General features: G+C 47.1%; 3 protein-coding genes across 5 annotated transcripts in view; all 3 read left to right on the top strand.

Annotated features, from left to right (window-relative positions):
• Window positions 1-2,069: 2,069 nt before the first annotated feature.
• Window positions 2,070-23,187, top strand: LOC126539301 (ATP-binding cassette sub-family C member 3-like). 3 transcript variants are annotated; one of them, XM_055075477.2, is made up of 13 exons: window positions 2,070-2,399; window positions 3,150-3,296; window positions 3,750-3,843; window positions 4,140-4,360; window positions 7,323-7,499; window positions 9,023-9,190; window positions 11,674-11,861; window positions 13,893-13,968; window positions 14,783-14,990; window positions 17,429-17,739; window positions 20,201-20,527; window positions 21,998-22,099; window positions 22,827-23,187. In XM_055075477.2, the coding sequence occupies exons 1-13, from the start codon at window positions 2,235-2,237 to the stop codon at window positions 23,067-23,069; spliced, it is 2,427 nt and encodes an 808-aa protein (XP_054931452.1). In that variant the 5' UTR covers window positions 2,070-2,234; the 3' UTR covers window positions 23,070-23,187. The 3 variants fall into 3 exon arrangements, with proteins under 3 accessions (XP_054931452.1, XP_054931454.1, XP_054931453.1); XM_055075479.2 differs by having other exon boundaries at window positions 17,596-17,739; window positions 22,827-22,957; XM_055075478.2 differs by lacking the exon at window positions 7,323-7,499.
• LOC129386920 (ATP-binding cassette sub-family C member 2-like) lies at window positions 23,115-26,292 on the top strand (the record flags this gene model as incomplete). The annotated part of the gene is made up of 4 exons (XM_055075331.2): window positions 23,115-23,297; window positions 24,670-24,836; window positions 24,991-25,185; window positions 25,796-26,292. Coding segments are annotated over 4 exons (672 nt in total), but the record flags the coding sequence as incomplete, so codon positions are not given.
• Window positions 25,865-27,499, top strand: part of bt (projectin protein bent) — a 247,652-nt gene continuing 246,017 nt past the window's right edge. Inside the window, exon 1 of the mRNA XM_055075480.1 lies at window positions 25,865-25,954. The gene's annotated coding sequence lies outside the window, so the exon portion shown is untranslated. The remainder of the gene's footprint in view (window positions 25,955-27,499) is intronic.

The raw sequence follows: 27,499 nt of genomic DNA, 5'->3' as shown, positions 1-27,499 counted from the left end.
GAATTCATTTTACTTGTGTTCATTTCTCTTTTACGTTTATACGTTCCTTCTTTTTGCCGACCGGCGCCGTTGTCTTCTTCACACCGGACCTACGTGGTTCGCTTGTCACTCATGGCATAGGCCCCCTTTCTAAGAGCTTTATAAAATAAATATACTGCTCACCTCTTGTGTTGCAACATGACATAAAATATTTCCTACAAAACGTTCACATAGCCGCAGCTGTCCACAGTTTCCCATCACTTCACATCCAACTATGTCGCTATACACCACACCTACAAAACTGAGGGCAGCTAGCAAACAGCGTTTATAATACTGTGCTCAGACACTCCCTCGCTACGCCATCTACACCAACTGCGCCTGACGATGTATCTTGTTGGCTTTCTGCCGCACAGGCACCTTATAAGAAATTAACACACAAAATAATTTCAAATGTGTTCTTAAAGCTTAACCTACACTAGTGTGGACAATATGTGAACAGCTTTCACAATACCTGAAAGACACTTTACGCTCTCTTAGATTCTTCGCACTGAACCAAAGTATATCCGAGTTGGTCAACTGTATTAAGCATACGTACGGTTCCCACGCTTTATCTCTACCCACGTTCCCGAAAGCTGACAATTGTCGCATGTCATTGCTAAATAATTTTCTTTAGATCCTTCCAGTATTGCAGCTGCGCCCCTTTTCTTTTTTTTGGCCGCCTTGGAGATAGCCACGATATTCTATTTCCTGTCTGCTTCCTTCTTTTTCCTATGCCTACACATTTACTGTAAAAGTTTGAATGACTCTGGCTTAACTTCGGCTTCATTTTCTTTCCCATTGACCCGCTATACGTCTGCTTAAGCACACGTTTCTTATTACACCATCTTGCTCTCAGCCTCTTACTAATTGTATTCCCACACTTACGCGTTGCACACCTTGGGCGATTAGGATATCTACTGGCTTTGTCCTTGTTCTCGGAACTGAAGTGACTCTTCCTTAGTCTCTCGCATTAGGCACACACCTTAATCAAACTTTTTGCAGAGACTTCCGCTTGTGAGCACCCGTGGTACTTGCTCTGCACATGTGGGTAGGTCTTGATACTGAAAACTTCATCGACTGATCTTTGTTATTTTCTTCGATGCGCTGCAGTGATCGCTGTGCAGTGCCGCCCTGGCGTAGTTCCTTCAAGACTTCTTGAAAATCGTTTCCCAATGTTATTGTCGTCCCGCCACTTCTTTGATCTGTTCTCCCGCTAGTTTATGACCCACCGATGTACTTTCTTATAGAACTCTATCTCTCTTGGCGCTGCTATGTCTGGTCCTTCTGCGCCACTCTTGCAGCTTGTGCACCTGTGTTCATCTGGACATGGAACTTCACTCTTCTCCTTCTTGCCCTTACCGGCTTAGGGGCCGTCAAAGCTGGCCATCGCTTTCGAACAGTCGCCCCTGTGGCGGTCGGGCACTGCATGTCTTGTGCAGGCTCTGCGCCGATTTCTCAGCTGACGTACTGTGCGCCGATGAGCTCTTCTTTTCTTCTGTGCGCCCTCATTGTTTGATGCCCTCGTGGACCGTCATTTCTGGTACTTGGAGTTCAGTGAAACAGTATTCAAATACAAAAGCCACGTCGTTCCGAAGCGAAGCGCCTGTTGTCTCTTCTGTCTTCATCTCCTTGGTTATGCAAAACTCGATCGTAATGTCACACATCCCCTTATCCGAGCATTCTGAAGGGTTCCCAATTCGCAAACTTCTCTTCAAAGATGTCATGAATACTATCTAATCTGCCACCTCAACCCATTCTATTCATCTTCTTTTTCTTCGTTCGGCTTGCGGTCTCGCGACGCCTCTCTCCTTTCCTTTTTTTTCTTTTGCATATATCCTAGAATACGTGCCTTCTTTTTCTTCCCCTTATTTCTTCTCTCTCTATAATTTCCCGAAAAACTTAAACGCATGACACTCACTCACTCACTCACTCACTCACTCACTCACTCACTCACTCACTCACTCACTCACTCACTCACTCACTCACTCACTCACTCACTCACTCACTCACTCACTCACTCACTCACTCACTCACTCACTCACTCACTCACTCACTCACTCACTCACTCACTCACTCACTCACTCACTCGCACGCACGCACGCACGCACCGTAACGCTGGCGACTTTTGTTTTCGTTTAGAGAAAGCTTTGTCTCTTCGTTGCTTTCAATACCGACAGAAGCACATCATCCGCTACCGCGACGAGAGGCTGAACAAGATGGCCGACACGCTGTCGTGCGTGCGGCTCGTCAAGTTCTACGCCTGGGAAGAGGCCGTCACTCAGGCTGTGAGCCGACTGCGTGCCAGGGAGGGCCGCCTCCTGTTCTTCTCCAACTTACTCAACGGCTTCACCGAATCGCTACAGTCTTGTTCTAATTCCGTGGTAAGCTGCCGACGGCTGGCTTTGGATATTGAAACAGGTTTCGCGATATAGCGCTTCGGTGTTCCTTTGAGCAGTCTGACGCTTGTCTCAGCAGCGCTGCCCTTGCTTGCAAAAGGAAAAAAATCAGCAAATGTTGCGTTGCCCTAAAGAACAAAATCAAACAAATTTCTGACAAATAACTGAGTAGGAACGATAGGAATAAATAACTAGCGTTCTAAGTGATAGTGGTACAAACCATGCGCAAGTCGATTTCCTGTGCACAGCAAAGGGAAGGATGCAGTATGCGTGTTTACTTCCAGAACACTTTGAGTAACGGATGCACTAAGAGCAAGGCAAAATAATATTTGCGGAAACGACGTAGCCGACATATACTATGTCGTACTTCTTCGAGTGAAGAACAGTGCACGAACAAGAGATAATTCAGGCTTGAAGCAACGTTTCAACATTTCGAGAAGGGAAACTGTCTTTCTCCATCTTGTAGAAGCATTGGCTCCAGGAGAATGATAATTTTGTCTTGTGGATGATTCATGATTGGATGTAGAGGGCGGGAACACGAGACGGACAGCAGCAGACACACAGAACACTGACTTACAAGGGCTTGCTCCTGCCCTTGATAGACCCACTGTATATCACTTCGCTTCCCGTCGTCTGTGTACTTGTCTTGTTCCAATCTTTCTTTTTTAATTCCAGTTGAGCTTTATTCCAGACACGAAATTAAGCACCGCCGTTATGCGATATTGCCTATTTCAGATGATGATATTACTTCTGGGCACTTATGCTGCTTTGAACCGGCCGGTGGTACTGACAGCAGCGCATTCTTTTTCTGCTCTCTACATGCTGTTCATCATTGATATGGTGTTCAAGAACATGCCTACGGTGTTTCGCTACGGGAGTATGGTATGTAACCCAGCGTTTCTCTTCTACGAACACAAAATATATCAATTAAAACCTCTCCTAAATATTGTAATTTATCTCACAAACTCCTTGAAAGCGCATCTATTCCTGTCAGAGAATAAATAGAGTAAACTTATTAAAAGAAAAGAAGAGAGAATAAAAGAAAGAAGTTAAGAAAACAACATACTTGGTGTTCTATGTACATTCTGTTCATACAGGTGTGTCAGAACACTATGCAAACTCTCGGTACGGCACAATGGCCATTGTAATGTCAGACCCTAAGTAAGGCAGTGTTACATCTTCAACAGCCTTACCTCTTAATATCAATCTGTCATATTATTTATCCGTAAGACTCAATACGAAACAATGCAATTAAAGATATTATTAACGAATAATGAAATGGAGTTCGTATGAACTAGTGAAAATTAGTGACGCTTGCTACCGTGAATGTTTTAGGTATCACATGGTCTGAAAAGAATGATGAAGACCCTCACAGCCGAAGAGGACGTCATTGGTGCGGATGTCAAAGAAAACTTGGAAGTCCGGAAAGGTTAGTATTGCCTCACCTGAGGTGTGTATTACTAGTGATCTGGTGGCAGTTTACGACTTCGTACGACACGGCGATTAATTACACTGTCAACACCAAGTCAACGGAATGCTAAGAAAAGTAAACAGAAATATTGTAAATCACTTCACCATTTTTTTTTTATGTGCACTTCTGAAAGGGTCTTCAAATTGGTTTCTTAGGTGGTTCGGAAACACGGGAGCGAAACGATTTAAGTCATGGAGACGTCACGAAAAAAAGCCAAAAGCAAACATTCTAGGCACTCTTTTTCATGTCTGCAGGTGCAGTGTTGCTGGAAAAGTGCACGTTTTGCTGGAGTGGGCTAGAGAGAGGCAAACGTAAATCGTTAGGTCCAGACACACCCACACTCTACGACGTCAGCCTTGACATCGCCCCGGGTACCCTGCTTGGCGTCGTCGGACTCGTAGGAAGCGGAAAATCTGCGCTGCTGGCGGCTATACTGGGCGAGCTGCGGCGGCTTCGTGGAACCGCACGCGTTGGGGTAAGTACCTCGAATCGAGAACGACAGAAAGCTGAGCTAGTTGGTAAGGATTCATTGTGCAAAAAATGAGGTGAGGCGTGCAGACAGGACACGACAGCGGAGAAGTGGACAACACGAACGCCGACTATCAATTGAAGGGAGCACTGAGGCGAAAAAAGAAGACACAAAACTCATCTGCGCAGGCTCAGGAATGGTAACACCACGTGTCAGTCGGGTACATGTGCCGGTCTACGTGAGCGATAACTGTTAAGGCACTTAATCTCTTCCTTATGTAAAGTAATCGAAGGCTGACTCACGCACGCACTTTCACCATTATAGATATGCCATGCCTCTACCATAAGACGCCTTTCTTCATTCTTATGGCTGTACAATATCGCGCATATATTCATCTAACTCGGGCGTGCAGTTACAATCTTGGCAGTGTAGGGAAAGATTAGAAGGCGATCCACCGGTTAACTACCTTTTATGTTCCATTAGCCTCTGATTGATACACCGTCCCGTTTGCCCTACGTAGAACTGGCCACAGCTAAGGGGAATTTTATAAACCACACCCATACGACAGTCAGTAAAACTGTTGTTCTTATTGTGCTTCACTGGACAAATATCTGTTCTTTTTTTGCCTTTTACCTGCTCCTTTTTCCTCTGTACGGCAGCGAATATCTTACCTAGCTTATTGGGAGCAGTGAAAGCAACATTAACATCGTATATGCAACTTTTTAAAGCCTGTGCTACACTGAATGAATGTACGGAGTAGTGTTAGGAATGGCTGGACGGGGTGGCAACGTGCCAGCTATTTCACCCGCTGCACGTGTTCCCAACCAACCGGACGGGGCGCACTTCAGAGAACTGCGAATAACCGGCAGCCACGTGGCGCGGGGTCAGCTCAGGAATGTGCTACCCGCCAGCGCCACCCTTGACGGAGCAGAGTTCTACGAAGCCCTCTGACGTCGGCTCCGGACCTTTACACCTGTGTGTGTGTGCAACACGAGTATGTGAGCCCGCCTCCTCCAAAAGGGCGGGTCATCTTCGGTGACGTCGAACGGTGACGTCGAACGATGACTAGACGAACGTTTCCGTTCACTTGGAATCAAGGGGGGGGACAAGTGCTTATAAGCAGCGGTTGTCGGCTGCGAGAGCGTGCTCGTTGTCGTGCTCGTCGTGAACTCGTCGTTGTGCTCGTTGTCATGCTCGAGATGTACTAGTGAGCTGTGTGCTCGTTGTCGTGCGAGAAATGTACTCGTGAGCTGTGGGCTCGTAAGCTGTTTGCTGTATGCGTCGTCTTGCGTGCTCCATACTGGAGTCACGCTAGACTGTCGATGTATGTCTTGTTCAAAATGTTAATATGTAAATAAATCCTGTTCACCGAGTTCCTCTCTACGACCTTCAACTCTTTCAAATGGTGGCAGCGGCGAGGTCGTCCGACGAATCTAATAATAGCCACTACTCTTTTTTTGCTATTACTTCTTTCTGTAATCACGTCCGTCCCCCTCGAAACCGACTTCTTTAGGCGCTCAGCCACAGTGGCCACTGCTACACTAGGATAACCTGCTTCTAATAGGAGCCGGACCTGCGCATTAAAACATCCATTCAGTGTCGCACAGGCTTAAAAAAGTTGCAAGTAGATATGATGTTAATGTTGCTTTCACCGCTCCCAATAAGCTAGGTAAGATATGCGCTGCCCTACAGAGGAAAAAGGAGCAGGTAAAAGGCAAAGAAAAGAACAGATATTTGTCCAGTGAAGCACAATAAGAACAACAGTTTTACTGACTGTCGTATGGGTGTGGTTTATAAAATTCCCCTTAGCTGTGGCCAGTTCTACGTAGGGCAAACGGGACGGTGTATCAATCAGAGGCTAATGGAACATAAAAGGTAGTTAACCGGTGGATCGCCTTCTTATCTTTCCCTACATTGCCAAGATTGTAACTGCACGCCAGCGTTAGATGAATGCGCGATATTGTACAGCCATAAGAATGAAGAAACTGCGTCTTATGGTAGAGGCATGGCATATCTATAATGGTGGAAGTGCGTGCGTGAGTCAGCCTTCGATTACTTTACATAGGGAAGAGATTAAGTGCCTTAACAGTTATATCTCACGTAGACCGGTACATGTACCCGACTGAGACGTCGTGTTACCATTCCTGAGCTTGCGCAGATGAGTTTTGTGCCTTCTTTCTTTTTTCGCCTCAGTGCTCCCTTCAGTTGATAGTCGGCGTTCGTGTCGTCCACTTCTCTACTCTTGTGTCCTCTCTGCACGCCTCACCTCTTTTTTTGTCTCGAGTCAAGCACTCCTTTTGGGAGAATGCATTCTGCTATTGTTTTACGCATAGGTACATAAGTCTGCGAAATCTGTTTTGCTTAAGTAGAAACTGAAACGAGACGTAGGTCGTAGTGCGAAGGCTTGGAGGGCAGCATAACTATAGCACACGGATACGGGACACACACGCAGTCCTCTTGTCGTCGTTGTACTTTGGGCTATACTGAGCGTCGTCTTGATGACGCACCAGCAAGCCTGAATCACAACCCTCAGCGGGTTCAAACTTGTTACTGCATGAAATTGGGTACCAAGGACCGTCGCTCGGTACTCCGTTTTGCTCAGGGAACTGAACCCCGAGCGCATTTGTTTGTGTGGTCATTTTTTTTTGTCTGCTGTTTTTTGCGCCCATTTGCAATTGCAATAAATAACGCCCATAGTGAACATTCATAGGACAAGACGCAAAAACCAGTCTTAAGCACATACTTTTAGTGATTGTGGTGCTTGGCGCTGTGGTGCGCGTTTCTTCGCGCTAGTACGTACAAGGCAACCGAACTGCCGGGCGAACTATCCGGTCGACTTGACGCTTGTCAATTGAGCAGCTGCTTTAAAGTGAACAGTCTACCCTGAACACTTACCTTGAAGTGCCTGAGATGGTTGATCAATGATGTTCACTATCACCGCGCATGGCATTGCTCCTCATGGTGGCAGGGCAGGGTGGCGTACCTCCCGCAGACGGCCTGCATCTTCAACATGCCCATCCGTGACAACGTGCTCTTCGGGAGGCCCATGGAACCGTACCGCTACCACCGTGTGCTCGAAGCGTGCGACCTGGCTCGAGACCTCGAGCTCCTACCGGGCGGTGACCTCACCGAACTTGGAGAGAAGGTATAGCTGCTAAACTGTATCACGTCGTGATGGAAACCATGCAATGGCCTACAGGACACGGTGACAGGAATGTGAAATGAGAGGTGGTGACGGTCAAAATGCTCTATTAACTAGATGCGGGTATTACCTTCCTTGGTGGTTGCCATCTCAGAAGGAAAAGGGAATGAGATATGACAGGCAAAGATAAAGGTGCATCAGTAGTTGTGCGTCCTGGATGTATTCCAGGGGGGAGCCAAAGATGGCGTTTCTTGCGATTTTGTTCAGCGATTGGCCTTGTCTATTGGTCGAAACTCGCCAGTTGTAGCGATTCGGCTATCTATTGAAAGCCTCGATGATTTTTATCGATGCTTTATGAATTCTGACAAAACCTCGTCTACTCGACTGTGACTATTACCCAAAGAAGACTACATATCTCTATCACGGACTAAGGGAAGTAACACACATAATTTCAAACAAAATTTTGCTGCGGTAGCCGAAGTTGCTCTGTGGTGAATTCTTTCCTACCTTGGCCGGCTCCTTTAGCTTTACTTTTGTAAGTGTGATAGGTGCAGAAATGGAGCAACATGCGCTAACGTCACTGGGCCAACGAAGTCAAGTTATGGTTTTCTTCTGTGAAGCATTCAATCTGCATCGCAACCTCCTTTACAATCTCCCGTCTCCACTGCCGCAATCACCGAGATCAACGCTTTCAAGACAGCGATTGCTCATGAATATTTGTAACAGAGCTTTACTGTAAAATTTATTTATTTTTATTATTATTGTTTAGCATACCCACTCCTCTCGGCAATGCTTTGGCCTTCAGAGAAAATAAGCGAATAAACTTACTTGTGTTGTCTGCTTCGATGAAACACGAGCGCTCTCTGCGTGCTATTGTATCTTCGTTCGGGATGCACATTCATCTGTGGGCGGACCCTGGGAGTGGTTAGGTAATCGATTTTCCTGTTTCAGCGTCAATAAAATATGAGCTATTGATATGGCCGGCTGCCGAGCAGACCTTTTCTTTAACTTTGTCATCATTTCTTGAAAAAAGTCGCAGTGGCACCTGCTCACAAGGCCCACGCTCAGTTCGTTTCTCTCCAGGTTCGGTATGTTACAGCTCATCGTACGAACCATGTGCTACATTTATTATTTATAGGGCTCAAAGCCTTGCGTTGTCCAAGAAAATCGAATGTTTAAAGTGGTATACTGCGCCAAACGCCTGCCTACGACTGATCTTACTCTCCGCGATAATGGGCCTTTGAAACGTCAATGCATTTTAGTTTCTGTTTTTCTTTCGGTGAATGCTCGATTTTACTGACAATGTTCGCCCTTCGGCCGCAGACGGCCTTTTTTCGAACCTTGCACTACGAGAGCGCTTGAAATGGACGGAACGTTGAGTTTCATGCGATCTCAGCGTCCGCGCACGAGTGTTTCGCGTGCACAATGTAGTGAATGCGCTTATCTCTTCTTTCTTTCTTTCTTTCTTTCTTTCTTTCTTTCTTTCTTTCTTTCTTTCCTTTTCTTTTCTTTTCTTTTTTGCGCAGGGAGATACGCTAAGTGGAGGGCAGAAGCAGCGGGTGGCTCTGGCTCGAGCCGTGTACAGTGACAGCGATGTCTACCTCATCGACGACACTCTCAGTGCTTTGGATGTGCACACAGCTGCCAAGGTGTTTGCACGGGTGATCGGACCCGAGGGCCTTCTCAGGGACAAAGTACGGGACACAGACTCTCTCGTTATCACTTTGCTTACGGAAACGATAACCGTAGTTCATGCTGAATATAAAGCGAGTGCTTCTACGAAGACCTTAAGTAATATTTTTAAAAAATAGCCCTTCTGAAATAAAAACACAGCTAATTCGGAGACATGCCGTCACCGATGCCGACTACGGGGTGACGGGTGATAGGATGTAATTGGACGCTAATTAAAAACAAAAAAGAAAGCTTTTAGTCTCGGATGGCTCATTGTAACTGGGAAATTGGAGCGAAACCTCCGTACAAGCCATGCCTGCTTTTGGATCTGGAAAAAAATGCGGTTACTAGCGAAACTGTGGCACGACGAATTTCGGCTATCGGCACGCGCTAAACCGAAACTGGGAAGCTTCAGCTTCACCCCGTGGTCGGCAGCGCTGACACCATGTCTCCGAAGGAACGCTCCTTTTATTTCCAAGTGGCTCTACTTAAGTATTACTTAAAAGCTTCGCAGAAACATCCGGTATGTAGATGCATTTAAAAGTATTTATGTTGTTTGAATAGGCAGTAAACAGAAAAAAAATTGTACTTACAATGTGAAAACGTAGGGGACATTACTAATTAGTCGCCAGCGTCTTTTGTCAACTAAGGAATACTTAGTTCTCTGGTGACGCACCATTGCGGCACTGCAATGCTCTTCAGCAGCAGGGGGCCAATTTTGATGGTGCCAATAAGGCTTCGGCTCTTGGTAATAGAAATAAAATGCACACAAAACGGTATCACGATAAGTAAACCTCGGAAGATTCAGATAGAAATCAGAATCATGAAGCACAAACAGCAAGATAAGTTGTCTTCGAGATGATATATGCTGTGCTGAAAAAGATGATGATGATGATGAAAAACGTTTATTTTCTCTATTTTGCAGTGATTTTTGCGGCTTCAGATGGAGTCTTCCATCTTCTCTCCAGGGTCGGTTCCCCTAGTCCAGGGCTCCGCTGAGGGTAGCTGCCCTGCGTGCACGCCTTACTAGTCCTTGTTGGACTTTCAGGATGTCGCTGGATAGCATCCTCTCCCACTGTTCCGCACTCGGGTTTTTTATTATGGCTAGCCCATCTATTTTCTGGCAAGCCCATGTGGTATGGTATAGGGTTGGTTTGTCTCCACACCATGGGCACTTGCTCTCGTACTGCGTGGGGTAGATCTTACTTAGCATGTTTAGGCACGGGAATGTTCCCGTTTGTAGCTACCGCCATGCTACGGCGTCTTCTCTATTTAGTTGTTTGTGAGGGGGCGGGTATTTTCGTCTGATGCCTCTGTAGTAGTTTAATATCTCTGAATAGCTTTGGGCTACCGGCTCGGGTTCCTCAGCGGGGTAGGGATTGTTGGATGCTCGGTTTGTTGCGTGCCCTCGAGCTATCCTATCCGCCTCCTGATTTCCCGTAATGTCGGTATGTCCCGGCACCCAAACTATCGTGTGTTTGGCCTGGTTGTTGACGGTGTTGCCACTTGAGCGGAGGATGCGGAGCGCGCTGTGGCTGATTCTGCCGTTTAGGTAGTTGCGGCATGCTGCTTGGGAGTCTGTGAGTATGGTTAAGGACCTGTTGGATCGGTAGCCCTCCGCTGCCGCTAGAGCCACGGCTGCCTCTTCGGCCTCAACTACCGTACAGTTCCGAATTGATGCGCTGGTGATTTCTTTTAGGTCCGAGTTGATCACCGTTGCGACTTTGCTTTTCTTGTGGTTTCTGTCCTGAGTGTAGGTAGCGGCGTCTACGTACACTGTGTCGTGTCTAGTTGCCAGTGTTCTTTGTACATACTCTGCTCTTGCTTGTCTTCGTGCCATGTGTAGGTTCGGGTCCATATTGCTGGGTATCGGTGCTACTTTGATGGTGTTTCTGTATTCGTCCGGTATCGTCTCCGTGCTTTGTGTCTCCTTTATGGCAGCTTCACCGCCGTATCTGCTCAGGAGTCTTCTGCCCGTTGCCGATAGCTTTAGTCGTTGCATTTGCGCGATTATCTGCGCTTCTTGGAGCTCCTCGAGACTGTTGTGTAGCCCCAGGGCCAGGAGTTTGTCGGTCGATGTTGACTGCGGTAGGTGGAGCGCCGTCTTGAGGGCTTTCCTCAGGATTGCGTCCGCTTGTTGCATTTCGTGCTTCGTACAGTGGTAGTACGGGAGGCTGTACGTCACTCTACTGACCACCAGGCTTCTGACCAGTTTGAGTGTGTCTGCTTCCTTCATGCCGTGTCTTTTCCGCGAGACCCGTGTTATCATGCGGGCCACTTGGTTGGCTGTAACTTAAAACTGCTGAAAAAGAAATTCGTTATCATGTTCTAGTATTCGCACAACGCGCGTTCGGTTAGCACCAGGTGTTCAAAATTAAACCGGAGTCCTCCTCTAAAGCGTTTCTCGTAGAACCTGTGTTTGGCCTTGGGTCGGTAAAATAAATAAATAAATAAATAAATAAATAAATAAATTGCTGAAATTCATACCGCTTGTTTCGATTCACAGACACGAATAATGGTCTGCAGTCAAGAGGCATTCGTGAAGCACGTCGACAAGCTGCTGCTTCTGTCGGACAACCGAGTCGTTCCGTACGGGTCCCTTTCCGAGCTGAACGCGGACGCCGTGGCTCCGAAAACGCTGCTGTTTGGCAGCAGGCAGAAGGCGCCATCCACTGCGAAGCGCCGTGACAGCGGGTGATTGACGAATTACACTTTATTGAGCGTTAGTCGCTTCGTATCTGTCGTATAGCACTGATTATCTGCTTCGCTCCTCTGTAAACCTCAAGATGGACCGAACAGCAGACACGCTCACACACCGCTTAGGTGGCCGCTTAGGAGGTGGCCTACACGCCTTACTTGCACCGTGTAAGGACATCATCTGAGTGCAGCATGACAGTGCACTATGACAATGGCGTGTGCAATACTCGCGATTATACTATAGTTAGCGAAGTTTGTCCTGCATTCTTCTAATGTTTGTGGCACTGTGGAAGGTTGTGTGGAGCACTGCCCCTGTGAGCGCCCACAACGTGGCCAGTGGCGAAGCATGCTTCGTGGTCGTAACAACGTTCTATATACCGATGTCCTTTGTCTGCACAGAAAGAAATTTGGAGCTTGGTCGTTGCCCCTGCGAACAGAGACTACCTCTCAAAGCTATACGGGATTTTGTGCTTAACAGTGATGCCATCAATTGTTTGAGAACATGAGTTTGTTTGCGTTCTCTTTTTCTCTGTGTTTCTGTGATTTGTTCCCGCTTATGTTGTTCTTGTACTTTTATAACACATTTTATATCTGTTCTTTTTTTAGCCTATAAGTTTGTTCCGAGAGCGTTTTGTTATTTTATTGTGATTTCCTCTTCTAGTTAGTTATCTTGGCTGTCTTGGGACAGCCCTTTCGGTGGCAAAACTACATAATTCACACCTAATAAAGAAGGAAATTAGTTGGAGCGCGTGACCGTGTTGTGATGTCAATGTGTATTCGTAACAAATGCTTAGTAACACGGTAGCTGGACGTGTTCACGTACATCGAAAGCATTCAGCGTAACAACCAGCTAGTAATTGAGATGTTTGTAATCATGAAGCAGTCTGTTTTATCGTGTTGCAATACTTATTTGTTTTGAAATAAGGTACAATCAGCGTAAATGGAAACGCTGAACAGTAAATAAGCGACCAAAATGACTGTAGCGTACGCGTAATTATAGATGTAAGAGCAGCTTGTTGTCGCAGTGTAGATTGTTTCTAAGCATGAAGTAGTCTCAAGTGTACATTTTGGAGTGTGAATTAAGTTGCAAATGCATGTGAACCTGGAAATGAAACAACGCATCGGAGTAGTTGCGGAATAGTGCGCATTTGAATTTTATGCTGATAGTATAAAAAGCTTTTCCACTTATTCGCAAGTCCCAACAAAAGTACCACCTTAGGTAAAAAAAGAACGAGACAGCTTTACTCTAATCTAATGAGGATTGCGAGAGGTTGAACGAACACAAATAATAAACAAAATTTAAGGAGGCAGCAGAATAGGCAAAAAAAAAAAAAAGATTGCCGCTGGAAAGCAGCTCAAGGAAACTTCGAGAGAAGGACAACACGCCGTGACTTACTAACGTTGTATCCATTGGCTTGACCGATGGGCCATCTTATGTTCTTGTACGTGCTTTCGTTTAATTAAGCAACATGTACTCGAAATACTAAATTAGAATATTTATAACTATGACGACAGTTTGGCCCGATCTAATACCGGTTTACCTCTTCTGTTCATTCGACTTGACAAGCACCCGACTCCTCGCACTCCTCATAGTCAATTAAATGCCCCGCGCCGCATGTTCTTCGAACCACACTTACGTAACTGGGAAAGTTACTACCAGAGCCTACCATGCAGGGGTCACAATGGCACAACTTAGAGGTCAGATTGCCACAAATAGAAAATATAGTGGGGGTACGTGAATAGATCCTCTCGCTACAGAAAGCATTTGCAGGGTGAATTCTAGTAAACTTCATAAATTGAAAGCTATTGTTATTGTTCTTCAAAATGAAATAATAGTTTTATTCTGTTCTAGCTGCCTTACGGCGGGTTGCACGCCTTGAATGATAGACTTGTGTGGAAAGCTTCAAGAACCACCGAATTTCTTTACGGTGGGACGAAATCAATTGAGTGTCGCGACTCTCTCGGCGAATGCTCCTTTATATTGTCTCGTGTTCTTATAATATGCGCTCCTTATTCGGTTCGTTGCAGCTGCGACGCGTTGCTCACAGTTGAAAGTGGCGTCGCGGCACAGCTCACCTCTCAGGAAATCCGCGACACGAGTTTGGTACGTATGCCGTTTTATTTTCACACCGCAGTGAGCTGTAGATCACTCGACTGGCAATATGTGTTATTTAGTGGAAGCGCTTCTCCTGCTTCAATAAAGTTTTGATAAATATAAACAAACAAGATAGGAACAATACGAATTCTGCAGCGAAAATTCGTCTCGGCACATAGTTTGCCAGTGTATTCGTGTGAGGAAAGCCTATTGTTCTGGAGTTTAGAAGGAAATATTACTCTTACCTGATGTCCTTCCTGTCCTGTCGTTTCCTCACATCATTCCGTGTCTTTTACACCTTAAACAAGGAAACATTATCCTCTCTATATATGATTGTAACAGTCTGTAATAGATTGTAATACACACGATGCAGCGTGTACAGTGTGCTCCAATGCTTCGGTCACGACGTTACCATTATAATTAGCTGGGTATAGCGCTTAATTGATTCCTTTTTGCAAAAGGATAGACAGTTGGGCGAGTTGGTACGGTAACATTATTTTGGCTTCTAGCGCGAAGTGAAACATCGGTGTTTCACTTCGCGCTAGAAGCCAAAATAATGATTCCTTTTTATTCCGTAGAAACCGTCGCACGTGACCTTTTCGTTAAGTAATTGCCTTTGAAATATATAAAGAAAGGTAGGCTTCTCCAACACGGCCACAGAAGTCGGAGCCAACATGCTTTTAGACGGTGATGCATTAGAATACTTCCCTATATATGATCGCGCGAACAGAAAGCCAGGAGGGTCAGCTGGGTCGGTTCCGTTCTCAAAGTGTCGCCCTGCGCGCAGCCTGAGATATATAATCACGCCGTCCCCTTTTCCAAGACTGCCGTGGAGCTGCTGCGCTCCTTCGTGACCATGTCCGGCGCCTGCCTGCCCCTGGCCGTGCTCTGCATCTTGGCACACGCGGTGGCCGTGTGGCTGTTTCTTATCGGGACCAAGGCTTGGACAGACGCGAGCACCGCCGTACCGTTCGGGGACGTGTCCACGACAACCTGGGTCACGGTGTTGGCCGCACTCTGTCTCTGCGACTGTGAGTAAGGGTATCGTAACGATGTCGCACGCTTTTTCAGTTCAAGTATACTAAGGAAGCGAAGGGAAGGACCTGCCTAAATGTAGCATGTAAGTCTTCGCAACACACTCTGTCAGAGTGAAACAATGACAGGCATCATGGGTTACGTAGCGTAACGCAACAGACCGCCGCGGTGTCTCAGTGGCTATGGCGATCTGCCACTGTATACAAAATCACGGATGCAATTCCTGGCCCCGGAGGCCGCATTTGGACGCAGTCGAAAAAAAAAAAAAGAAAGGAAAAGAAAGAAAAAAAAACCGCTCGTGTGCGTATGTTTAAGTGCACGTGAAAGAACTCCTGGTGGTCAAAGTTATTTTGGAGCCCTCTACTAAGGCATCCCTCATAACCCGCTGTGCAGTCTCGGGACAGTTGTGTGGTTCAAGTGTCTCTTCTCGGGACATTGAATCACACAATTTACCAAAACAAAAGATATGGGGCGTAAAAGAATTTTTCAGATCCCACGCACTGTGGTAATCAATATTATGCGAAGCATTTAACCAGGTACCCGGTTATTTAGTATTATTTGGGGCTCCGCAACGCGAATCCAGGTGGACAATAGTGTTTGTCTAAGTTGAGTAGTTGTGTGCATGGGTCGCGAGCGTGCGTGTCTGTGACGACAGCAGCACGACAACGGCCGCGTTGAAGACGAGCGTGTGGCGGCAACGGCACGATTTCTATGCGCCGTTCGACGCAATCTTACGACATGGTAATTGTTAGCTTCTACTTATGTAGTGGACGAGCGTAAAAAAGGGAACCGCAGATTTTTACGTCATCCGCGACTACTTGTTATGCACTTGTACGTATATGTGGCTATGTCGTGTGATATGTGCACAAAGACGTTGACATTTGTACCCTGGCAAAGAAATGTCACACGATTAACTTGGCGATCGTGAAGTCGGTACAGGTCGCACAATTTCTACGTCGTGTGCTAGGGGGAAAGTGCCGAAGAAAGTGGCCTGGTACCGGAGATCGTGTGTTCTAACTCAGACCGCGAGCTGTCGCAAGGAAAGAAGATGAAGTGGCACGCGGGGGAGACGCGCCGAGCGTTTCGACCGTAATCTTAACCGACTCCTTGTCTGTTTGCTCCGCTTTATCTGTGCCCAACTCAAGTATCATTCTCCGAGAATTTCATTAATTCATTCCCCAACATTTACGCCTCATCCACCTGGTATGGGTGCCAGGGCACGTGGGGCTCACTTTAAACGAGTCAGCAGACGCACTAGCAGCGGCATCTCTTAAAGGCCCGGTACTGAGGATCCTAAAACCTTCGGCATACGTCACTTCTGCAAGATTTTGAAAATTTTCCATTCAATAAGAACATGCCAAATCATGTGTATTAGATAACGCCGATTTTCAGCACCTTAGATTTCCTTGGCACAGCGGATGGTGTGCAACAAGAAAATTTGAAGTTCCATTTACGCGTATGCGTTGCCGAATACCACGGCTTAATTTCTATTCCCATAGGTCTGGTTTGGCACCTTCTCCTAAATGTTTTTACTGCAATGAACCCGAAACTATGGATCATTTCTTTATACAGTGTCGTAGGTTCAACGTGCATAGAAAACGACTTCTAGAAGGTCCCTTCCGCCAACTTGGATTAGCCATTACGCTACCTATCATTCTGTCTCTGGGGGCATCGGCACTAGGACACTGTAATAGGAACGCATGTGATGCCATATATAATTTTGTAATAGAAACAAGGCGACTTCCATGCTAATTTTACTGTTTTATTTTCAACAACAAGAAACCAAATATATTAACTTCTAATTTTAAGAAACTATAGCATGGAAATTATTATTAGCGATTAGAATTCATTTAATATCTCATTTTTGGTTAAAAAAATCCTATTTAGGTATTTATTCTTTTTCGACCGACTGCCGCCCGATTCATGGCCAATCCCCCGTAGTGGGTTGTGCTATAACTACAGGCACCAAACCAAACCAAACCAAACTGGCTCGCTTTGGAACGAGATAATTATGCTTAGGATCATGCAAAGCCAGAGACTAGTACTAGAGACTGGTATCCCGAAATGTACCTTTATATGTGCTTGTGCTCTTCAATGTGGCAATAAACAAAAAGAAAGTGATTGTGGCCTAGCGGTATAGAGCACCAAGCTGCTGCTCTCGACGGCGGAAGCTCGGTTCCACCGTCGGCCGCAAAGTATTTCCTTTTCATTAAATAGAGGCGAGACAGAAATCTGCCTAGCTACCTTCCTGCCGCAAAGTGCCAGGAAGGAAGAAAAGAATGTTTCGCATTAAAAGAAACGTCCTCGTCTGTAAGAATTACGCTTTCCAAGACAGAGTGCAATGTGCAGGTTCGGCACTCTGTAGCAATAGATCGAGCACCTCGGGAAGACGTGCGCTCTTCTCGGCACCTCTCCTCACCGCAACTCGCTGCAGTGCTCCTGTGCTCGCTGGGCGGCTTCCTTTTGGCGCTCTCCTTCCGGCGACTGTCGGCGCGAGTGCATGCCTCCATGCTCCGTCGCGTGCTGAGCTGCGCGCTGTCCTTCTTCGAGGCGACGCCCCGCGGACGGCTACTGAATCGCTTCTCGGCCGACCTGCACCAGGTCGACTGCCAGCTGTGCGTGACCGGCAAGGAGGTGCTGCAGGCGGTCACCGTGGCCCTGGCCAACCTCGCAGCCGCAGGATCGCAGGCGCCCGCCGCCGCCGGCCTGGGAGTCCTCGCCCTGGCCGCCTATCTCGTCGTGGCGGTAAGCGAGTCACGGCGCCGATTGCCCCTTCTCAGCAGCGCAGATTTGGTGATGCAGCTGGGAAGTGTGAACTCTTTTGGGCAATAACTTGTTTTTGGGCGAGTTGGCTGGTGCTTTCGGAGGTCATTAGGGAGGTTTAGAGCGAGGGTCTAGAGCTTAGGGTGCCACAACTAGCCACCGCTTTGCGTTCGCGGTATGGCCTGCCGGGAAGGTCTTTTGAATAGATAGTTTTGGAATAGATAGTTTTAGAATAGAACGCTATTTCTTTAGAACAAAGAAATAGCGTCGAAGCCACTGCGCATGCGCCAGACGCAAACTCCGTTTGGATTTTGCGTTGGGAACGCTATTTCACTGATTTAGCGGGAGCCCAAATGGCGGCCCCGAAAGCTTTGCGTCAGCAAACATGGCGGCACCCATCGAAGCGACGGCTCTAACCCAGCACCAAACTGGGTTCGATTCGTGGTAACACGTGAAGTGCGCAAGCTAGGAGAAGTGACTGCGGTTATCGCTTTCTCTTAACTAGCGTGTGTTATGAAGATTGATTCATTAGACGCCACTGATTCCAAATTCGGTTGTGGATCTTACGGCTCGTAGGTCTAACACGGCTAAGCTTGGCTGGTGAAGGCACGTAAAGTTGGTTTGCTCAGAACTAAGCTCAACTAATTGTTTGCTGCTTACACAATAAACTATATATTGTAATTAAACGCGAATAGACACAAGTCAAAATTACTGTTCCTATCATAAAATGGTATATTTAATTTAATTATTTCTAATAACTTTTCTTTGACGCCGTAGTGGCGCTGTCAGCGCAAGCCGCTATCCGCAAACGCAAAGCCCTATTCTAAAGCTCTTTACTCCTGCGTGCCCCAACGCTAACACCCGCAAAGCTCTTTGGGGCCCCAAACTATAGGGGCCCCTATTCTAAATTTTTCTAATACGGTTCCCGGCTTGCGTTAGCGTCACGCGATTGCAGCGCTCTTCCTGCTCGTGGAAGGAGAGTGAAAACATAATGCCAGAAAAAAAAAATCAAATATTTCACAGGATGAAAAGTATACCCGAGCGTTTATTATTTTCAATAAAGAGGCGCTGACGCGTTTTTGAGATGTTCGCGGCGACGTTGAGACGATGCAAAGCAGGTTATTTTGGTTTCGCCGCATGCGCTGTGGCGAGGCGCTGCTAATCGTTAGGGGGGGGGGGTCTACCTTTGGGGGCCAGCCCTATTCTAGAACAGCCTATTGGAACACCAATAAAACACACAAAGAACGGAAGACCGGACACCGCAGCGGCCATGATGTCCGGCGCGTCTTCTGTCCTTTGTGTTAGTTTTATTTGCGCTACAGTGCCTTCCTCAATGACCACTGTTTCGACCTCAGCAACCGCTACGCTTTCGTTTCTTTTATTATTAAAATTGTTTTTTGAACACGAGCTTGCTGGGGTAATTCCAGTGGGACAGGAAACTCTGACCGTGAGAAGCATTACTGCTGTGTTAAGTACATGCGTCAAAGCGCATGGAACCTTTTTCCTATGTAGCACTTTCGTTTCGCAGCCTGCGAGATGAAATACGCGTATTCGCGAAAGACGGTATTTCAGCGCATGTTTCCTGCTCATGATGGCGGCTAAAGGTACTGATTTTCCTTTAATGCCATTGGCTTCTGCCATTGCACGTTAAGGGAATTTGATTTCGACCAGTGCTAAACGAACAAAAAAGTTGAACAAATAAAACATGAGCACTGAAGGGGACTGCTCAAGTACTGCTGTTGTTAAAACAGTTGGCAGCCAAGTATATTCCCTACCCGCCTCCGCCTCGTCTATGTTATGCTCGTTTTCTTTCGAGAACCTTGCATTAGAGTTGCCTGCTTTCCTGGCGCAGCGCAGGTGACTTCTAAGGGGCTATAGTCTACTTCTGTGGTGTACGAGACTCTGTGATTGCCTGCATCCGAGTGGTCGTGCTTCTCGACGTCACCAGGCTCCCATCGCGCTCTGCTTACTTTTCTGCAAAAAACTGACTTGGCTTCGCGTTTGTAGAACATTTCGTTTTCTTTCTGAGGGACTAAGTGGGGCCTTTCTTTTTCATTTTCTCCAAATACTTTTTTTGCACATTCTTTTGTATTTAGTGCGGCCTGCGTACTTTTTCTTTTCTTTTCTTTTCTTTTCTGTTCCTGTGTGTCTGTGTTGTTGCTATTGGCGTAGTCTATCATTTGTCGTTGCTTTATTTTTGTCTTTCTATCCTATCATCTTGTTCTTTCTTTGCTCTTCACTTTCCTTCTTTGTCCATATTATGTGCGTTTTCAAATATAATAATAATAATAATAATAATAATAATAATAATAATAATAATAATAATAATAATAATAATAATAATAATAGTTTCTTTTCATTCAGAGCAACGTTGAGAAGCGCAGCGCACGGGTCCAGTGTCCGCGATCGTCACCGCAGCCGTTTCGCCGCACCGCACTCGCAGGTGGTGACGGTGCGGGCGTCCAGCGCGCTCCGGTGCCTGGAGAGCGCGTGGCTGTCGCGGATGCTGCAGCATCTGACCGAGACGCGCGACTCGATGAGCAGCGTGCGCTGCTACGGCGCGGCCGCCCTGGTGTGCGGCCGCTTCTACCGGCTCGTCGACGGCGCACTGCGGCCGTTCTGGGCTCTGGTGGCTTGCGTGCGGCTGACGGGCCTCGCCGGTGCCGCCGCGGGTCTCTGCGCCGTCGTCGGATCGCTGCTGGCCGTTTCGCTTGCCGACTCCGGACTGTCCCAGAGCGGGCTCGGCTTGGCCCTGAGTGCCTCCATGTCGGTGAGGAAAAAAAAAGAGAACGTGGGAAGTTGTGTGGATTAAGCAAAAGGCGATAATAAATTCCGGCGGACCCATCTCACGATGAACGTCGACGTTAATGCTACTAACACTGACACAATGTAGCCACACACCGCATTGCTTCTGCCGAAACGCGTCATCTATGAGGCGCACTTTAGCCGGGCTCCTCTCTCGCGCTTATCTATGGACACACTACGCCATTTGGCGGCACCGCCGCGAAGACCGCGCGTGGGGCGTGTGTGGATATGTATTCGGGCAAGATTGTTCGAATACATATAACGCGGATTCTACCTAGCACCAGATAAACATTAAATGACCTTTTTTTGTTGTTGAAAACGGCGCCTACCCAGTGGCACATACGCTGCGACCAAGTTGGCGCCAAAGAGGTTCATTGAACAGCTTCACATATTCAGTGGCCCATATCCTGTGACCCAAGTTGGGCCGACGGTTGATTTCGAAACCGGTTCCGTCAGCAGAGGAGCCGATGTTTTACTCGTGAGACAGACCGTGGAATACTTAGTGATCCAAGTTGGCGGGAAAACATCTGTAGAAACATACGAACATCCAGGGAAGTGCGTAAGGTATCCTAAAAATGCTAATCGCAGCAATGCGACTGACGCATTGAACGTACAAGGGTGGTTGCTTGGCCTAGTTAGTAGCAGAAGCTTGACGTGGGCGAGTTGGTTTTGCATACTTGAAGAAAAGAGCGCTACGAAGACGCGGACTAAAAGAGGAACATGTACGGCGGACAAGGCGCTAGTTGGTAACTCATGGTAAAAACAACGTACAGCGCGAAGGATCGCTTAACGATCCTTGTAGTGCTCTCTCAAACGATCGCTGAAGAGGGAACTACAACAACGTTCATAACACTGTTCAAGGCCATTTAGGCATCCATTGGAAGTTTTAGCGAGACACAGCTCACAGCTCACGCACGAGATTATAGAAGCGGATTTCATCAGAAAACTGGGTAGTTTGTGCGTTAGTGCTTCCTATATCTTGCAGACACCCAGTGAAGTCATGTATCTGAACAGATAGTAATAGTAATGTGCGTTTTTTTTCACGTGACCATGTACTTGATACAATGACTTACTGTTAGAACAGCCCCTGTGACCGCCTTTCATTTTCTGCCCATGCCCCCTCTTGTATATATATACACATGATGTGGCAACGCAATAAAATATTGTTGGATGTCGGCGCACTGTTTGTCGTCTCTCGAAGTCCTTGTACTTCGTGCTGTACGTCGTTTTTGGCATTACGCGTGCCGCACATTCGCCATCGCGATTCTAAACAGCGGCACGGATCGAAAATTACTGTTCTTTAAGTTACATCTAGCGTCGCGAGTTGTCTTTGATGCTTGCACGCTGTACAAAGGCGTGCCACTTTGTAATCAATGCATTCAACACCGCGTCTCGCTGCCTTCTAGACCGTTGGCTGTTCTCCACATACCCGCAGATTTCGATGTCGCTGGCTGCTGTGAACGCGTCCTTGTTCTTCTGCTTCCTGAATGCGATCTCCTTCGAGCGGGCTCTCGAGTTCACCAGGCTACCGCCGGAAGTGAGTAGAGGCGGCGCCTTGTGTTTCCATCTTCATTTTAACATATCAAGTGCACACCACTCGACGCGTTTCCTTACGCTGAATTAAACCTATTGTACACCATTACGTTGCTGCCCTGTTGGCGCCTTTGGTCCAAGCCTACGTACAGCGACGTTGCTCTCGTCGAGTCCTTTATGAAACGCGCAAATCACATCAGGCGGCAAAACCCAGTGTTGAAGACACCATGGTTATGAAATATGGTTACCGTGATGATTATTGCGCGCATTAGAGACAAACTGCACCGAAATGAAGGAGGGTCGGTGGTCGGCCTGGTTTAGTTACCTTTAATATCTTCAACCAATGATACAAACACTTGCTTAAACTTTTAATGTTGCACTCAATCAAGCAAAAACGCTCTTATCTTTCTCTAATTACCATGCTCTCTAATTTGTGTACCACTAAAAGACTAATTGAGCTGACCTTCGCAGCGCGGCTTACATTTATCATACGAGGCCCCTCCCAAAAGTTAAAAGCGAATGTAAGGCCACAATAACCATGCACGATGTTAGCCGCCTACAGCGAGAATCACTTAATACTTGCGTGTGTGTGACTGAACTCGTGCTTGTAGGGGAGCTTTAAACACTGATACATTTTGGTGGAATCTACTGGGACGGTTCACTGCGCCGAACATATATTGCCATCTTTCGGCGACTTGCCATCCATTTTGTCGCGTTTGTTGTGCCCACAGGAGGACACTGGCCACAAAGACGACTCACATAAACCACAAAAAGGGAAGAAGGTCGCTGCTGATAACTCAACAGACGCACAGGGTGCCTGGCCTGTCGAAGGAGAGATCGTATTCGACGATTTCTCAACGTCTTACAAGCCAGGTGTCCTGCCGCAAGTTCTTATCAACGTCTCCTTTGTTATAAAAGCTCGTGAGAAGGCAAGTTTCTGGTGGGTGCGATACGCCCGTATTAGAGCAACATAAGTTCTCATTACTACCACGGTTTAGCAGATCTGTCTTCGTTAAAAAAATCCTGAACCATCACCGCTGCAGGTAGGCGTGGTGGGTCGTACAGGAGCCGGCAAGTCGTCGCTCATTCTCTCGTTACTTCGAGTACTGAGGCCGTCGCGGGGCCGCATCGTCATCGATGGTGTTGACATTGCCTCTGTTCCCCGAAGCACCCTGCGATCTGCGCTCACCGTCATTCCACAGGTGATCCGAGGCAGGCACTTTGTACTTGGCATACAGTTTCTCACTATATTACCTAGATGGAAACCTGGTGCTGCTGCGCCATGGTATGCATGGGAATGCCGGTATTGACTTCACAGATTGGCACCGTTCGCCAGGACACCTTGAAGACGCGCCTGGCAAGAACCGTTTCGTCTGTCACAATGATTCATGTTCTACTAAAACAGCAATAAAAAGCTGTCTTAGCTTTATTATAACAGAAAAATATGTTTTGTCTAATTATGAGAGCTTGTTATTGCATGTACAATGATATGAAACGTAAAAAGTATCAGCGGGCCGCTAAAGTTGGAAGACAGACGACAAGATTCGCCCTCGCTTTGGAAGTTTGTCGTCTGTTCTTGCTTTTCTTCGCTTGATCATGCATTGTAGGTGAGTAAACTTCATTGAAAGATGTAATATGCTGAATAAAAACATTTTATGACGATTTTACTTTAATAACGCGTTATTTGTGTAGCCATATCCATGTTTTAGACGAAGCCTATTACAACACCAGCCAGCACAAGCCTCGCAGACACATATACCGTCGTTCCCATGACAGCGCAGCGCGAGGAAACTGCCATAGACGGTGACGCTAGATTCTCTCTAGATGCTATAGTAAGAAACTCTACGGTACTTGGTTGCTTGCTTGCTTGCTTGCTCCTCACTTGTATCACTTGCCCACTAATGGGGATTGGCCAAGAAGCCAAGGGAGAGAGAAAAACTTTAAACGAAAAACGTAAATCAGGGTGCGGTACAACGTTTATGATAATTAGGAAATAGATTTACTTGGCGGATACAGAGATAAAAATTGTGTGCTCTTGGAATACAATGGAACCTCATCTTCCACGTGCAGCTGGCAGCTTCCTCGGTGCACCGCACTGCAGTCTCGAGACTAAGGGCAGAGAAGATAGGATGCTGGCTCGAACTCGATAGAGATGTCAACAGTGCATTTATTTGAGTGACAGGGCACGACCACTCCTCTCGAATGTGTTCGGGCATGAAAGGGGTAAAGGGGCTAAAAGGAGCTGAAACCAGCATTAGTCGTTTTCTGTGGAGAAAAACCTACACGAGAGACTGATCAGCAAATAAGAGAGACAGAATCAGAAGGGTTTGGGTGCGAGCTAGTTTGTACGGATCATTCATATTTAAAACAGCGCCAAAAAACACGGACAAGAGAGGACACAGGACGAGCGCTGTGTCCTGCGTCCTCCCTTGTCCGTGTTTCTTGGCGCTGTTTTAAATATGAATAGCGAGAAAGCAGCTGCATCGAAGTGTTACGCAGAATTAGCTGTAACAGTTTCTTTTACGACACCGAGTCTCAGGGCACTCTGACTATTATGCGTCGGGCTGTCGGCAGGAGCCGTACCTGATGATGGGGAGCCTTCGCGACAACCTCGATGCCTTGCGGAGACATTCAGACGAGGAGCTCTGGGAGGCACTGAAGAAAGCGCACCTGTTTGACTTCGTATCCCGGCATCCAAGCGGCCTCCTCATGGATATTGAAGACGGGGCCGATAACCTCAGGTAGTATACTGCATCAAAAAGTACAGCTGTTGAAAAACGTTGGTAGCTTATAACCTAAACGAAAGTGACAGTATAGTGAATTAGACAAATCGAGCACGTCAAGGCCGTTGTAAGAGCGATGTTACGACAACAGAAGTTTCCTCCCACCCTGCAGTGTGGGACAGCGTCAGCTGGTGTGTCTTGCGCGAGCGCTGCTTCGCTGCCCGCGAGTTCTGCTGCTGGACGAGGCCACGTCGCGCATGGACGGCGACACGGACCGGATCGTGCAGCGGACGATACAAGAGAGCTTCGCCGCATGCACCGTCATCACAGTCGCCCACCGGCTGCACACGGTGCTCGCATGCGACAGGTGAGGGCGCTGTCGGACAAAGGTTCCGTGGCTGTGGACGGAAGTGCTCGAGTGCTGCCATGGTGGACGGTTAACATCGGCCTTTCCTTATTGCAGTGATGATTCACTGTACTATGCTTGATCTGGATGGGTAAAAATGGTTGGACAGACATCGTTAGTGTTTAGTGTAACTGCTTCATACATATCGGCGCTCACGCAAATAGAATCGTCTATGATTGGTAACCAAAGCACATCGGATATTCCGGCATTAACCGTTTCCGGCTGTCGTATATCGTGCCCCTGGTAAGCTGATATCCAGAGTGTCTTGGAGTTAGCTTTTGATCAGGCGCGTGTTTGTATCTTCGTATTAAATGCTGTAATAGGAAGTTGGCTTTTGCAGCAATTTTTAGGATGGCGCAGTCTCTTGCACATAGTGAATATCAAAGAAATAAAAGAAGTCAGACGCGGAAGACGAGATTTATTAGAAAGGCGAGTTTAGGCAAATCGCCAGTATAGTATAGTTGGTTGGAGCAAGAGATAACAGCAGATTACTGGGGAGCGAGAGTTTGCGTTCTCTGTACTTAATCCCGCTGATCATGATGACGACGCTGTTTGGCTCTTTCTCTTGCAGGATCTTGGTCATGAAAGACGGTGGCGTCGCAGAATTCGGCACAGTAGCTGAACTGGCCGCCGACCCAAGCTCAGTATTCCGGAAAATGGCTCTTACTGCTGGAATTGACCTTGCGACAATATGCTGAGTGTTAGCTATGAGAAACTTCCGCAACGCTCAGTACGTATGTTTTAACAGCTCTTCAAACTGCGAGAATTCATCGCGCGTCTGAAATTTCTTGGGAGTGTAACTAACAACTAACTAACTGACTGAGTGACTGACTCACTGACTGACGTGACTTGACTTGGCTGACTGACTATCTTGACTTGAATGGCTATCCACTGTTGTGTTGTAGTACAATAGCCACAGTAGTTGTAGCTCCAAATGAGAGCCCATTGTGAGCAGCCGGCAGGTGAAAAGAAATAGAAGGACGCAGACAGAAAAAGTGCTTTTAATAAGTGTTAGATGTTTTGGCTTCTGTACCTTGTTCACAAAACCATCGATTTCAGCATCCGGCAGTGTAGACTTCGGCGGAGCCTCAGGTGCCCTGATAAAGGCCCGGTCTCGCTTTTGGCGGCAGGTTACGAGGCTACGAGCTCCTAGAGCTGGATAGATTAGTACTTTTTGTTGTTGTTGACCAGTGGTGCCCGTTCAGCCATATTTGTTGCCGCCGCCAGGATAAGTATGCCATGGCAGCCTAGCTACTATAAAATACACCGGGTGCTTATGACGTACAGGAGAAAGGAGGACAAATTTGTCTTTTCTTATGCTTTCTGATCTGTTCAGTACAATAAGAATGCAGGAGAAGAGACTGTCATCCCCGACTGTACTTTCCATTGCCATCAAGTAGAATCAAATAGAGAAATTTACCAAATGAGCGAGGCACACCTCACGGTGCAAACGCTAGAATAGAGTACTGCTGTAGAAGCACGGGCTTTATTTATAGGAATAGAAGGAAGGGAGGGGGGCACTGTTGTACACGATCAGAGCGGATTATAATTTTCCTGCATAATTTTCCGCCCAAATTCACGTGCCCAAAGCTGCGTCACCTGTTGCAGCTTGTCTCTTCAATAAGCTGTTTAGATTAGAACGTGGGAAAACCCAAAGCCAAGGATATCGTAAAACACGCACGCACGCACGCACGCACGCACGCACGCATACGTACGCACGTATTTCATCTCACGCCCGCACGCATACACACACACGTGTATTTCATCTCGCGCTCCGCGTCCGCTCTTTCATCGTTCGCTGTGCTCGTTCGCTCGGTTACGCCGACGCTCGCCGCAGGAACGGGCGTCTAAGAACTCCGCTCTAAAATGTTTTCAGTTACTGTAACACGCAAGCGCAAGTAGTAAACAAATTTAGAGAAAGCATTTCATTTACTGGAATTGTAGGAATGAAATGGATCAGCTCGACCATTTCAGAAGTGGCAATCGGAGGACTTAAAATGAGTCAAATTACGCTGACCTCTATTGTGGAGAACCGAATGGTAATGGAATATAGAGGGCCCCACTCCGTGACTATAGTCCGCGCGTTTCAACACTGTCCTTCCCTCTAGCATGCACACTAAGTGAGTTTCCAGTGTCGCTGCTGATGTTTTCACATGAAAACAGCGGAAACTGCCCCATAAAAATTTTGAAAGGCACTCGTTTGTGAAGATAACGCACGAAGGACTGCAGGGCACGCACTGTAGGAGCCAGGTCAGGCCGTTCAATTTAATTGTGC

This window comes from Dermacentor andersoni, chromosome 11 (assembly GCF_023375885.2).
Source record: "Dermacentor andersoni chromosome 11, qqDerAnde1_hic_scaffold, whole genome shotgun sequence".
Classification (NCBI taxonomy): Eukaryota; Metazoa; Arthropoda; class Arachnida; order Ixodida; family Ixodidae; genus Dermacentor; species Dermacentor andersoni.
This window is presented reverse-complemented; position numbering and strand designations above follow the sequence as displayed.